Genomic DNA, 14,719 nt, shown 5'->3' with positions numbered 1-14,719 from the left:
AGTTCTAGCACAGCCAAAGTCCACCGAGGAAGGGAATTAAGCATTTATTTAATGTTAAATTAATCTAAGTATTTATTTCATGTTTAAAAGAATAATTATCTAACTATTTGCCAGCAGAGTCCCTAACACGATCAAGGGCCCTGTACGGGTGGCTGAGCACAGACTCCATAACCCATCCCTGCCCCAGAAGCTGCTGGAGAAAAGTCTTTCTTCATGTACAGAACACCAACACAGAAACACCCGCGACCACCAGCACGATTGCACCTCACCGACGGTCCCCAGAGCCCTGAAAATCCCGACAAGTAACTGCAGCAGAGGCAGAGGATTAGAAAGGATGGCTGGAAAGATCTGCCCCTGGTTAACGCTGCCTAAGCACGGCAGCTCGTTTCCTACACCTCGATTTTCCCACCTCTAAAATGGGGCTAATCCCAGTTACGTGCGACTCTGCAAGAAAACACGACACTGGGAAGCACGAGCATCTTTCTTTCTGCAGCTGAAGTGCCCATCAGCCTCTGGGACTTCCCACGTTGCTTTTTCTTTTTACTCTAATTAATTAATTAACGTCTCAGATTTGCTTTCAGCTGCCTGCTCTGTTCCCATTGAAAATCTCCTCACGTTTCAGCTCCTGTGTTCAGCATCCTCCTGGGCGCTGCGATGGGTTGCCATGGAAAAAAGCCATGATGTCACCTCTACAAATAAAACCGCCAGACCCCAAAGTTCACGTCTGTGGCTGAAGGGGGAGGAAATCCCAACGTGCAGAGGGACGCGGGGCTCTTGCCTCTGAAGAGGAAACCGAATTAGATGGATGGGGGGAAAGCATCAGACGACAATACTTGATAATCATGGGTTTTAGTTGGAAGAAAAAAAAAAAAAATAAATCAGAGAGGGGTGTTTGAAGAGCAATGGTGAAGGGCCTGGTCCTGCCTGGGCTAATGCACCACTATCAGCAAAACTGCATGAGTGTGCACAGGATTTCTCGTGCACAGACAGAAATAACAGTTCAGATGGAAAGTTTCAGGGTGTGGGAGCAAAGTGGCTCTGTGTCTTCATTAAAAAGGAGGGTGAATATCGAGACAAGGAACTAACCACCATCATGGGAACTTCTGGCTGATGCCTACGGGCTTGGCCATTTTACTAGTCCTCCCATATATATAATAAAAACACAAATTCAGACCCTCCTCAAGGGCTGCTCCTTCCACGCAAGGTTGAAGGAAGCACAAACACTGTGCAGGGAACAGCAGCCAGGGAAGAAATCCTGCAGGCTCTTCCCACACTGCTTTCCACTTCCCCTTTTTCTCACCTTTTATTCCCGCAGCTTTAAAGAACAGGTTTGATATTAGGTCTAAGCCAGCTCCTGCCCTACAGCGAGAGACGGGACACAAACGACTTTTCCATGTTCTTGCCACTTCTACACCTCCGTGACTCATTCTACAACCTTGTTTTTCAGCTACATCTCTATTTTAGAGACAGCAAGAGCTGCGGCTCCCTCACAAATGTCACAGCCGCTGCGTGACTTCCCCTGCGCTTCTGCTCCCAAAGGGACTCCCTTACAGGGGAAACCCAAGCCCTGCTCCCGCACCATAGAGGGGGCCAGGCCCCACAGCAGGCAGAGCCAGACCTGACCCCCAGCCCCACACCGTACAGGGGGCCAGACCCCACACCAAGGCCAGGCCCTGACCCCTAGCCCCACACTGTACAAGAGGCCAGGCCCCACACCAGGCACAGCCAGCCCCTGAGCCCCAGCCCCACACCATGCAGGGGCCAGGCCCCGAGCCCCAGCCCCACACCGTACACAGGGCTAGGCCCCACAGCACGCAGCAGGGCAGGGCCTGACCCCAAGCCCCACATCATACAAGGGGCCAGACCCCACACCAAGGCCAGGCCCTGACCCTTAGCCCCACATTGTACAGGGGGCCAGGCCCTACACCAGGCAGAGGCAGGCCCTGCCCCCCAGCCCCACACCACGCAGGGGGCCTGGACCCCACACCAGGCAGCAAGGCAGCCCCTGACCCCCAGTTCCATATCATACAGGGGGCTTGACCCCATACCACGGCCAGGCCCTGACCCCCAGCCCCACACCGTACAGGGGGCCAGGCCCTGACCCCCAGCCGCACCCCAAGACCAGCCCAGGCCCCCCCCAGCACAGCCCTGGACGGACCAGCGACCCCTCAGCCATTTCTGTCCCCTCTTTATTGTCACCCCCCGGGCAGTGGGGGGCCGGAACGCGTCTCTCCCGGAACGCCGCCGCCAAGGCCGCGGTTGCCGCCGGGACGCTGAGGGCTGTGGGTGGGCGGGGATGGCGGTGACTGCGGGCGGCGCAAGCGCCCTTCCCGCGCCCGGCGCCATTGCGGCTGCTCACGGCGAGCCCGGCGCCAGCGCCCCCCGGCCCGGACATGGCCACCGACTCCTGGGCCCTGGCCGTGGACGAGCAGGAGGCGGCGGCCGAGTCGGTGAGTAGGGGAGCGGGGAGGAGGGCGGCCGCGGGGGATGTGGGGGGGGGAAACCTTGGCGGCGGCCCGGCCCTGAGGCGCGGGGCCCCCGGGGCTGCGCTGGCTCCGCCGCCTCCTTACATAAAACAGCGAGCGCCGGAAACCCCTTTTCTCCTCGTTTTCTTTTTCTGGCGCATTAAGAGGGGCAGGGAGGCCCCTGGCCTTCCCCATCGCGGCGGGGCCCTGCTGGCAGCACCGCCTCCGGGCGTCCCTGGGCCTGGGCTCGGGCTCTTCCTTCCAGGAGCAAAATGTACCCCTTTCTTTCTGTTTTTAAATGTCTTTCCTTTCTCCCTTCATTTTCTGAGTGTCAGAAGGGCAGGGAGGCCCCTCTCCTTCCCCCTCACCCCGTATCCAGACAGCCCTGTCAGCAGCACTGCTTCAGAGGTTATCACCTTCATCCAGAGGCCAAAAAAAATCCCCTTTTCTCTCCTTTTTTTTTTTTTTGTGACAAGATCTAGATTTGTTTGAGGCATTGGGTTTTTTTTATTTTTTCCTCCTGCTGAAGTGTGTGGGAAGACCCTCGGGGCGGTGGTAAAAGAAACCCTCAGGGAGAGGGGCTTGTCCTGGGACAGCCTGTGTCAGCACTGCCCTTGGCTCCATTTTCCATCCTGGAATGCAAATTTTCTCCCATTTTCCATCAGCAGAGCTATCAGGGAGCAGAGAGGCAGGCTCAGAAAACAGTCCCCTTCTCCGTGTTGTCATTACAGCTTCGAAGAAGTTGTATTTGCCTGAAAACTCGTGAAATCAAGTTAATCTCACTCACTTCACCTCCTTTGCCTTTGAGCGTGGGTTTTTGCTGGGGCCTGTGCAGTAGTTTTAGTGGTTGGTAAATCTGGAAGCCTTGACGAAAGCTGAGGTTTTCCAGGCCATCAGTAAAACATAGGTACGGTAGCCTTTGAGTGACTCCGATTTTGTGTTTTTCTTCACTTGTAGTTGAGCGGTTTACACCTGAAGGAAGAAAAAACCAAACCAGATGCCAATGGTGAGTTACAGCTGCTCTGACGGTCTCCGAAGGGGCGTGATGTTTTCCTGTTGGGTTTGGAGTACTGCTGCCAAAGTAAATTCCTGATTAGTTAAGAAATTCCAGAAAAGGGAAACATAAAGCTAAGTTTAAACAGCAGCGTAGACTAAATATCTGGGTCGAGTGCTTGTTCTGCTAGGCTAAGTTTTTAAAATTGTGTTTTGATGTATTAAAGGAGCTGTGTGGGCAAAATCTCTTGCTGTGGGTGATAAACTTCAATGTGGCCGTACAGAGCAAGCCATACCTTGGGTTTCTCCTGAGCAGGGTTCTCATCAGGAAAATGGGCTGTTTTGCAGCTTTTCCCACAATATTCAAACCCTAAAACTCTGCGGGCCTGACCTCACATCTGCCCCAAACTCATCTGTTTTAATTTAGGTGCTGTTGTCAAAGCAGACGACAATGTAGAGAAGACGGAGGATGAGGAGAAGGGTAAGTGCCTTCTTGAAAAAAACCTTTGGCAAGGAATGTTGAAAAGAAATTAATTTCATATATACTTAAAGTAAGTCTGCCTTATGTCTCAGGATGGATGATCTTGTGTCCTGCCCCAAGGACTTAATTGTAAGGCATGTCCTTCCTCCATAATACTTTTAAAGCTATTGCCCTGTAATAACTTGCGAGACTCCTGGATTAGAGTGGAGAGGAATAAGGGGATAGCAGTATTCTCAAAGGCAGGACTGGATACAGGAGCAGTTGGATAACCTGGAGCTGGAATTGCTGTCGCAACCAACATGTTGCGTTTATGAAATGGCTGTTGAGAGGTGGGTAACGGCTCTCAGTCCTTCAGAAGGTGGCTTAAGAGAAACTTGCTTTAGAAAACAGATTTATTAGCAAAACCCCCAAGTGCAGCAGTTCAGCCGGCTGTTTTAATCTCACTTAACCTCAGCCCTTGCTGCATTTCAGCCCTGGAATCTTTCAAAGTACCATTTGTCCTCAAACTTTCCTTAAAAAGAAAACCAAACAAACACCTGAAAGGTGTCTGCCCACACCTCAGATAATAACAGAGGCTTTTAACCCTGTCCCGCAGCCAGATGCTAAGCTATAATATCGTACATAAGCAGAGTCGTGTAGCTGTTAAGGTCCCCCTTAAAATAGCGCTTGCTCTGGTTTGTCTTCCTAAATATTACGTGTAACTCTCTGGGATATCCTGATAGATGTTTCATTCAGGAAGTTTCGGCTTTTTTAGGCATTGTTCTGTAATAGAGAATTTCAGTTTTTGGATGCATCTTATCCTCTTTAACTGGCTCAGTAGTGCAGTGTTTCAGTGGGAGCAACACCTGAAACAGGCTGTGATTTAATGGGGTTTTTTCTACCTCCTTTTTCAACAGAGGACAGAGCTGCCCAGTCCTTGTTGAACAAGCTAATCCGCAGTAACTTGGTTGACACAACAAATCAGGTGGAGGTGCTGCAGAGGGATCCCACGTCGCCTCTCTACTCTGTAAAGTCCTTTGAGGAACTGCGACTGTAAGTCCTGTTAGATTTTCTGGCTGTGTAGCAGATATCGCTTAAAAGTTCATGGGTTTCTGTTTCAAGTTACTGCAAATTTGTCATTAATAAATTAGTGAATTATTTAAATGCAAGGAGAATTATTTTATCTTGGTGTTTTCTGAAGGCTTCTATCTGAAATGAGTTCCTTTTAAGTCCAAGCTGGTAGGGAGCTAGCATTGCTTTCTATAATCAGCTCTAGCAATGGTATTCTGAATTTTAACTTACGGTTTTTGGTCTCTGAATGTGCAGCGGAGCTTGCGTGTGATAAGCTGGATGAACAGAGGAGGGAGGGTTGTCCTTCCATGGCCATCGTTACTTCGCCAGCAGGTCTCCAGTGAACGCAGGGAGGCTGGGAGCAGGTGTCCCAGCAGCACGGTGCTGTTTTGGAAAACACGAGATTTGTTTTATTGGCAGAAGTAATGAACACAACTGCCTTCTGTTCCTGGTCTCTGACAGTTGTTTGTGAAGGTCCATCAGCAGTGAATAGTACAAAGGGAAAAGCTTATCTTTTCTCTGCCAGCGATGTCGGATTTATGTACTGGAGAGACTACTAGTGTTAGTATTTTTTGACCCTTCCTGTAGAATACCTTTACCAGAGGAGCTTTCAAGCGACGATAGCTGTATTTAAGGCATGATAGATTTATGTATTTTTTTAATCTGCTAAAGAGGCTGTCTTGCTGGGATTGTTGTTGGCTATATTGATGGTCTCAGGTTTGTTGCCCTTCTGCAAGCTCCACGGGGAAATCGGAGCCGACGAGACTCCTCACCGTGAAATGTCAGGATGTCGTTTCACTTTGTTAACGTTAGTGGCTGAACGTCTATGAAAAAAGCTGAGGTCTTGTAGTGCCCATTAGACTAATTCCCATCTTTCAATAGCCAAACAATCCTAGTGAGTTAATGATGGGGGCAGCCGAACTAATTGAGTCTTCATTTTGTTATGACTTGGTGTATCCTTGGCAACTGTTGCAGAGCTGGGCTTTGTATGTCCTTGCTTCTGAGCAGCACGAGGTTACGTTTTCAAAGAGCTTTTGTTCCAGCCATCGTCTGAAAGGAATATATGATTTTTAAAAAGCATGTTGTGCTGAATGGGAAGTTATAACAGCAGGAAATGGTGGGCAGGAAACCTGTAACCTGCTTTGAAAGGAAAGCCCTTGCTTCTGAGCACCACTAACAGCACTCCAGTAGGCACTTGGAGGTCATCGGCTCAGAGTTCGCTAGCACCATAACCTGCATTTTAGGTTGTTCTTGGAGCTCCTTGTCTACACAAGTGTCTGCTAAGCCTAGAAAGCTACCTTGAGAAAAAGCAGTTGATGCACGTTTGACGACTAGCAGTGTCACTGCATGCTTCAGTTTGAGTGCTGGGTTATAACCACGGATCACTAGGTGTGGTCACGGCGAACTGGGCTGATGGGTCATTTACCAGTTTTGTGCAGTAAGCCAGTATCGCTCTGGTGTTAGGATGTCAGTTTGTATTACGGAATTCGTCACGACTTACTGAAGGCCTTGTCGTGTTTTTGTGACATTACACTTTACTCTGTTCCTCGTATACTGAGGTTGCGTTGTCCCATATTTGAGTCTTCAAGGAGTGATAATTTTGGTGCTGAGATTAGGTGTGGCCAAGGAAAAAGGATTGGCCTAAAGGACAGGATTAATGCTCTCTGCTCTGGGATTTCTGGGATTGTCTGAAAAGCTGCTTTAGAACAAGAAGCCCAGCGCTAGCCTTAGAGCTGTGACACAAGGTTTTCCCTGTAGCCATGAAAGGTTTTGAAAAACTTCTTTCCAGACTTTCTGCTGTTGCTTGTTGTAGCTTCCAGGCCCTGCTCGAGGTCACTTCACCGGTCTAATTATAGCAGGGACATGGAGGGGGGCAGCTCTAGGTCTGGTTGCAAGGCTTTTTCTCACCTTTTTATACACAAATGAAAACCAAATGTACTTTAATAGGTCACGGTATAAAACCTCTGTTTTCAGGAAACCACAGCTCCTGCAAGGTGTCTACGCCATGGGCTTCAACAGACCATCTAAGATACAAGAGAACGCCCTGCCCATGATGCTTGCTGAACCGTATGTACACGTACTTTCCACTCCCTTCCAGTATAGGAAGGATTTGAAAGATTTAGCTGAACTTTGGACGGGAAGATGGTGATGGGGGAGCTGTCTGGGCTGTGGTGAAAGGCTTCCCACAGTGTCATGGTGTTTCTGTGGTCACCAACTATGTGAAAGCAGCCCTGGATTTGTCCTCCTCCTCCTAGGGCAGGTACTGAACACACAGTGCCGCTGAGTTCAGCCAAGGTCAATCCAATTTTCCTGGTCAGTGTAGGGGAGAAATAATAAGGCTGCTGTGGAACATAGCTCCAGAAATCCATGGTGGGTGGGAGTAGTTGAGACGCTGCATTGCCTGCGTGGCTGGTTTTCCTCTCCGCACCCCTAAACTGAGTCGTATGAAGTGTTAAGACACTAGGGGGAGATGTGCAAAATAGAAAAGTACTGACAGATAATTGCAGTTTTCCTTCCAAATCTCCATAATCAAGAGGTGCTGAAAGAGATTGGTAGAGGGCAGAAGCGTAGCTGGTCAAGTTAGGCACCAGTCCGGAGCAGTGGTAAATCTAAAAGGTATTAAAATGCCACTTGCGTTTTCTTTATCATTCAACCCCACAAATACGTTGTCCAGGCGGTTCATCCGGTTGAGCTCATGCCTGCTGTATGTTCTGCAGCCCACAGAACTTGATCGCACAGTCTCAGTCCGGTACTGGCAAGACAGCTGCCTTTGTCCTGGCCATGCTCAGTCGGGTTGAACCTGGGAACAAGTATCCACAGGTAAAGTTTCAGGGACATGACTGTTTGGGGGGGGCGTTCGTGGTGGTGCAGTGCCACCTAGTGAAGAGGTTGGGCTTCTGTGGAGACCTTCAGTGGTAAATTTATAGTGTGGTGAACTCATCTCTGTGATGCTGTTTCTGTAAACTGCTTAGCAGGGGCTGGTGATTCGGGGACTCTATCAAAATGCCTTTAGTGCAAAGACGTGGATTTTGCTCATAGCTTGTTCCTTTCAGTCCCTGTCTTGCGTCACTCAGGACGCCATTGCTCTGTGGGGAGTTAAATCGGGGGGAGGGGGAATATCATTCCAGGAGAAATTAAATCAGAGAAATATTGCATGCTGAAGGGGGTTAAGTAAGTGGAATTTAGGATGGAAGAGAAGATATCTGTGACAACAGAGCAGAGAACTCCCAGAAAGAGGCTTTTTTAACCCAGTTTCCTTAAGAGTTGAGCACTGTTATCAAGGCTAGAATTCTTTCCTTAAAAAAATGCCATTCTTATCTCTTAGACTAACTGTAGGCGCTAGGTTACTTGTCACTACTGTCCACATATGTCCCCTAGCACAGCATCTGCACTCTCAAGCCTGAGGAGCAGTATTGAATGCAGAAAGCCAGTAGAAGGCAGAACTGAGGGGCTTTCAGAAACTGTTCAGCTGTTCACATGTTCATCTTCAGGAAAACTGCAATAATAAGGATTTTTAAAAGGAAGTGTGATAGTGTTGCCCAGGATGTTGGTCATCTCGAACACGTTATCCTTCTGTCCCTCCAGTGTTTGTGCCTTTCCCCAACGTACGAGCTGGCACTTCAAACAGGAAAAGTGATTGAACAGATGGGAAAGTTTTACCCGGAGCTGAAACTTGCGTACGCTGTCCGAGGCAATAAATGTGAGTAAGGTGAAATGTTGCCAGCAGCCTGTAAAAGAGAAAATTGATGTTCCTTGGGTGCGATACAGTAAACGAACAATAGAGTGGTCAGATGGTGAAAGCGGCTGGTTCAGAGAGGGGCAGAGTGTTTCACTGTTTGTACAGCCCTCTTAGGAAAGCTTTCCTTTCTGTCTCGGCAGTGGAGAGAGGTCAGAAGATCTCCGAGCAGATTGTAATCGGCACACCTGGCACGGTGCTGGACTGGTGTTCCAAACTGAAATTTATAGATCCCAAGAAAATCAAAGTGTTTGTCTTGGATGAGGCTGACGTGATGATAGCAACCCAGGGCCATCAGGACCAGAGCATCCGCATTCAGAGGTAAGGGCTCGGCGTACGTTGCCCGAGGTGATTTTTGTTTCTTTCGATTATAGCTCTTCCGTAACGTGGGGACAGCAGGGCTAGATTCTTGACTGGTTTCTTCACCAATAAAGTAACAAGATTAAAATGATATATTTAGCTCTAATCCAGATGGTTAATAGAGGCAGAATGTCAGGGGATGACAAGCAGTTTCATTTTCTTACAGAATAAAAAGCCTGTCCCTGGCGCAGGGTTTATTCATTTTTAAGAATGCAAGTCTGGATGCTACTGGTCCATGAGGGAACGATCAGGTGTTGGTAAGATTAGCATTAGTCTTTCCAGCCACTGAAATAACTGGTTCTGAGGTGACTGTTCTGCTTTGCCCGTAGCATTAATCCCATCAGGATATCAGGGGGGCGACAGTGTTGTGTGGGAACCCTGCCCATTTTGCTCTCTCTTGCAGAATGCTCCCCAGGGACTGCCAGATGCTTCTGTTTTCAGCCACTTTTGAGGATTCTGTGTGGAAGTTTGCTCAAAAAGTTGTTCCTGACCCAAACATTATCAAACTGAAGCGAGAGGAGGAGACACTGGACACTATTAAGCAGTATTACGTTCTGTGCAATAACAGAGATGAGAAGTTCCAGGCTCTCTGTAATATCTACGGCGCTATCACCATTGCCCAGGCCATGATCTTCTGCCATGTGAGTCCTTTTGGGGAACGTTAGTCTCAACAACCCTTTTAGTCTCTGCTAGTGCTAAAAACCTGGCCAGGCATGCTTTTCGGAAAGAAACCGAGAAAACAAATTGCCCTTTTCTTTGGCTTTTCTGGCTCCCTCTGAGTGGAATCTTGAGAGCCATGATGGCACTAGCTACTTTGTTTCTCTGGGTTTGTCCATCCAGGTCATTTTTGTTATTGAAGTCCTCTGAAGCAAAGATCAGAGGAACCCATAGTTTTCCAAAACAAAGTGTTACTCAGAACTACTGAAAAAAAACCCCAAAACAAAAGCAAAAATGTTTTGGGGTTGGAAAGTAGATAAAAATAGAGCAGAATGAGGGATGGGCAAGTCTTGTAGTTCTGCGGCTGATACATAGCTTTTCCTGGGACTCTATTTCCTTTGGGTAATTGGTGATACATCTCTGGGGTCTCCTGTGAATCGTACTGAGACTTCTTTTTTTCTGGAAACCACCATAACTTGTATTAAAAACCAATGTTGACAGCACCAGAACAGCCACGTAAAGCTAGCTCAGACAAGGCAAAACCTGTATTTGGGGTCTGCTGCAGAAGTCTGCTTTGATGCTCTTTTGAGATGTAATAATATCAGACATAACTGCAGCTCGGAAAACCATCATAATGGGAAACTGTTTAAATCAAGACTGCGCAGAGCTTCTGTTGGATTTCACAACTGCATTCAGCTCTAACCCTGCCATTTTCCAAGCTGAGTAGTTTTGTTTGCTTGACAATGGTCGTCAGTCTTTATCATACATAGGTAACCCCTCATAGAGTGAAAGCTGAGGAGCAGAGCACAAAGAAAATGCATATTTTTTCGTAAACAAGGCTCCTGCGGTGGCAGATGCATGTTTTCCTAGTTCTGACATGAGAGCTGGGGGCACAGTTTGTAATGCAGCAGGGGTAGGCACAGCACTTAGGAGCTGTTTCCTTTAGAGACACACAAACCGAGCAGCCATGGCACTCCCAGTTGATCCCAGAGACGTTTGTTCCCACTTTACAGCATTAAAACTTCCTCCCAAAGATAGGCCTCGCTTTGTGTTTCAGACTCGGAAGACAGCCGGCTGGCTGGCGGCGGAGCTCTCGAAGGAAGGCCATCAGGTGGCATTGCTCAGTGGGGAAATGATGGTGGAACAGAGAGCTGCGGTGATAGAGCGTTTCCGAGAGGGCAAAGAAAAGGTGCTAGTGACCACAAACGTCTGCGCCAGAGGTAGGGCATGGCAGAGCCGGGCCAGCGAGGGGCGGGATCGGTGGTTCCTAAGAACATTGGCCAGCTTGCAGAAAGAATTTGTATCCTCAAGTGTTCTAGTCTGGAGAAATTAGGGTCCTTAAAGTAATTCCTGGGCTGCTGGCTGTGTCTGTGCAGATAAAGGTGCCTGTGGGCAAAGCCAGGGTTCCTTGTAGGCTTCCTGCAACTTGAGAGGAAAAAATCCGTTCTGTGGGAATGTACAGCCTGGCTTGTACTGCTGACCCGTGGCGTTTAAAATAAACATGTTCCAAAATACGGAAATCTGCAAAATCTTGAACTCCAGTAGGAATTTGTGTTGCAATTGGACATCCTAGAACAGTTAAGACAACATAAAACTTGGAAAAAACCTTGAGGCCTTTACAGCTTTGGAGAGGAGAGTTTCCAAAACCTGTAAGTGCTGGTAAAAGCATCTCTGACTGCTTTTCTGTTAGCCATTTCAGTGGGATTCTCTGGTGTAAGAGCTAGATGTTTTTTTATTTCAAAGTATGCCATAAGGATATTGTGGGAAAGGTCCATTTTGGAGTTTGAGACTGGCTATTAACTCTTCGCTCGGTGTGGAGGCAGCCACGCAGCAGCTCTCTGAAAGCTGTTGGAAATTCTGCCGGTAACCAAGCTGCAGGCGGGTCAAGTGGTTTAAATGCAGCTGTGTAATCTGATGCTTTCTTTTTATCAGGGATCGATGTAGAGCAGGTCTCTGTTGTTATCAATTTTGACCTTCCTGTGGATAAAGACGGGAATCCAGATAACGAGACTTACCTGCACCGGATTGGCCGTACAGGTCGCTTTGGCAAGCGAGGACTGGCTATCAACATGGTGGACAGCAAGCACAGCATGAATATTCTCAACAGAATCCAGGAACATTTCAGTACGTACCCTCAGACTTCATCTCTAAAATCAGATGTTATTTCTGCAGAATTGTGACTAGCTGTTTACTGGGCAGATTGAACGGATAGTTGTTGAGCTTTAAACCGACTGCGGAAGAGCACGTCAGCTGCGTTTTGTGTAGCGTCACATAGGATTGTGACAGGAGCAGAAATAAGTTGAGTTGTCTGTTTGCTGGCTACCTGGATAGTCCTTAAAACGGATGGTTCCAGGAGATGGGTAAGAGCCAAGTACCTGGGTGGGCCTTTGATAAAAGCCCAAAGTTTTATGTTGTAGTTTTAAAACCTGACCGAACGTTTTATGGATAAACCCCTCAAGACCAGCTGAAGAAAACAGCTGTCCTTTCTCTGCTCTGTGTTACGAAATCTGACTTATTTCTCATCTTTCCCAGACAAAAAGATAAACAAATTGGATACTGACGACTTGGATGAAATTGAGAAGATAACTAACTGAAGTACAGCTGCTGGAACTGGTGTGTAACCCTGCTGTGGAAGCTCTCCCACTACAATTGGATCAGCGTTCAGATTGGCACGCCTCTCAGCTCATCCCGAAAAGGACTCTAAGATATGAGTACACAAAAATTACCTCATTTTAGAAATTGCAGTTGGACTTCAAATTGTGCAACTACGGGGAGGAAGAGAAAATGTTTACAGAAGCTTTTAACATTTCTTAGTTTAGCCTTAAAACGGGAAGATCTTTTGAATTCTAAGAAATACGCTTGCCAAAAAATGGGCAGTATGGAATTATCTAAAACAAATTTAAAAAAACCCAAGCTTTATTGCCTTTAATCGGAATAAAGGTCAGCATTAACCTGATCAGTTAAAATTCAGCAGCCAAATATATAATGGACATAAGTAAAGAAGAAGAAAAAACTCAAAAAAACCCAACAACAAACAAGGCAGCTGGTTTTTGGCTAAAAACTCAACTTGTACAAAATAGGATGTCATTCTCTTTGGCGCTCCCCTGAGCTCTTTAAAACTCATTTCTGGCTTTCTGATGGATTTGCCCTGCTTTTCCTTACATAAAATTTGTCCTAAGGATGTCTCCAGTAGCTCATACTTGCAAACACAGGTGCTGTGTTGCTTTTGCTGGGCAGTATTTTCTTTTAATTTGTCCTTGCTTTGTTAGAATGGCCACTATACATAAAGCAGTGCGGTGGTGACAGCGCTCAAGTACGGACTCGAGAAGTTCATCTGAAGCGTTTAAACCTCGCCAAGGTGTAGGTAGGTGGGTGGGCTGGGGAGGGAGGGGCAGTACGAAGGGAACTGTACAAATTAAGTTTCTGAATAAATTCACCTCCATAAAATGCTAATGTCTGTTGGAGTGGGGGTCAGTCACCTTTAGGCAGGTGGTGCCAGTTCTAAGATGCTGCTGTGAAGCTCCGCGTGAATAACGTACAGAACTGCTGGGCTTCACCGATGGGTAATAGGAATAAAAGAAAATAAAAAATCATGATAGCTGATATTGACCAAAAAAAATACCTTTCGAACACCAAATTTACCTGTTACAGTATGTTTCAGTACCAGAGTTTTGAGTTAAATTGCTCAGCCAAATTGCAGACGGGAAGCGCTCCACTTTCATTGTGCTCGTAAGTCATCGGTCCCTCGCCCCAGGGTGATCCTTGCCGGAGAAGGAAAGATTTACAACTTCTGTGCTCGGGCTTTTAGTGCGGTTGGGACCATTCTCATGCGCACAACTGAAAGCCTGTGGGTTGTTCCCCCAGCCCGGTTTCCAGGAGAAGGAGGCTCCTGAACTAGAACTTAGGGTGCACAGCTCTTTTTTGGGGAAAATGGGACATGCGTGAGCAGCCATCGGCCTGCTACTCGGTGCAGGAATCACTTCAAAACAAATGTATAAATTGTAAATTTAACTAGGAATTTTCTTTGCAATTTTGGCCATCATATTCTGTTCAAAGACAGGAACATGGATCCTTTTACCAAGTAAAAAAAGGCTCATTTAAAATGTACCTAAAATTTTAGGAAATTGTGCACCCTTTTATCAATTTGTATAAAGGCTTTAGTGAAAAGAAAAAAAAAAACCTGTTAAAATTAAACTTTTTGTATTCTGGGGTGTATCTATTTTTATTCTGTTGGAAACCTATTTAAAGTGGCAGGTGAGTGAGTGCTTGCGTGTCGAGTGGAAGACTTGTTTCAATCACCTACTTTAATAGTACAGCTGAATGACCTCGTGACAGCAGAGTATTGGGTTGAATTGTCATGAAAGCTGCTGCTGGTCCTGTGTGCTGTTTCTAATGTACTTTTAATTGGAATAAAGACCACATACTGAACCATGCCTCTGCTCGTTTCTTGCTTGAATACTTTTTGTTGTTGTTCCTAGCCAGGAGTTCTGATGAGTTTGCTATTTATGGCCTCAAAGCGTCCTGTGACAGACTGAACTTCACCTGATTTAATGCTGAAATTCTGAAAAGCTTCTTGCAAGGGAGCTTGTTAGATGATACCGTGCCGTAAATGAGGTCAGATTAATACTGTTCTTCCTCCGTGGTGCTTCCTGTGCCAGACTTGGCAGAGTTGCTGCCCAGACCCCCCCTCTGCATCCCCACAACACTTTTTTTGAAGGGAAGAGGAGGAGAATGGGGAGGAAAGAGGCATTTTCCCTGCACTGTGCTTGCCTCCATCAAGACTTTGACGTGGCTTTCAGAAAAGGGAATAATTAAAATGCACAGCTTTGGAGATGCTGGAGCCTGGGTGAGTTTGTTAGAGGACCAAACTCATTCAGCTTTATCTTGGATGGAGATTTTCCAGAGGAATATCCTCCAGCATGAGGAGTGCTGGCTGCTCTGATCCAAGTTCCTCCTGTTCTGTTCTGGGTTAAAGCA

The 14,719-nt window shown here is 47.2% G+C and overlaps 1 protein-coding gene across 1 annotated transcript; it reads left to right on the top strand.

Annotated features, from left to right (window-relative positions):
• The first annotated feature begins 2,299 nt into the window (after nt 1-2,299).
• LOC129215874 (ATP-dependent RNA helicase DDX19B) lies at nt 2,300-14,170 on the top strand. Its single transcript, XM_054849805.1, has 12 exons — nt 2,300-2,450; nt 3,423-3,471; nt 3,886-3,939; nt 4,836-4,971; nt 6,964-7,056; nt 7,707-7,809; nt 8,575-8,689; nt 8,869-9,046; nt 9,489-9,726; nt 10,800-10,962; nt 11,675-11,866; nt 12,275-14,170. The coding sequence occupies exons 1-12, from the start codon at nt 2,394-2,396 to the stop codon at nt 12,334-12,336; spliced, it is 1,440 nt and encodes a 479-aa protein (XP_054705780.1). The 5' UTR covers nt 2,300-2,393; the 3' UTR covers nt 12,337-14,170.
• Nucleotides 14,171-14,719: the final 549 nt, after the last annotated feature.

This window comes from Grus americana, chromosome 21 (assembly GCF_028858705.1).
Source record: "Grus americana isolate bGruAme1 chromosome 21, bGruAme1.mat, whole genome shotgun sequence".
Classification (NCBI taxonomy): domain Eukaryota; kingdom Metazoa; phylum Chordata; class Aves; order Gruiformes; family Gruidae; genus Grus; species Grus americana.
Note: the sequence above shows the minus strand (reverse complement) of the source record. Positions and strands in the feature narration are given on the sequence as shown.

Coding starts and splice junctions, on each gene's coding strand:
- LOC129215874 (XM_054849805.1), top strand. CDS start 2,394: ATGGCCACCGACTCCTGGGCCCTGGCCGTGGACGAGCAGGAGGCGGCG. Junction 3,940..4,835: donor GACGGAGGATGAGGAGAAGG/GTAAGTGCCTTC, acceptor CTTTTTCAACAG/AGGACAGAGCTGCCCAGTCC. Junction 11,867..12,274: donor CAGAATCCAGGAACATTTCA/GTACGTACCCTC, acceptor CATCTTTCCCAG/ACAAAAAGATAAACAAATTG.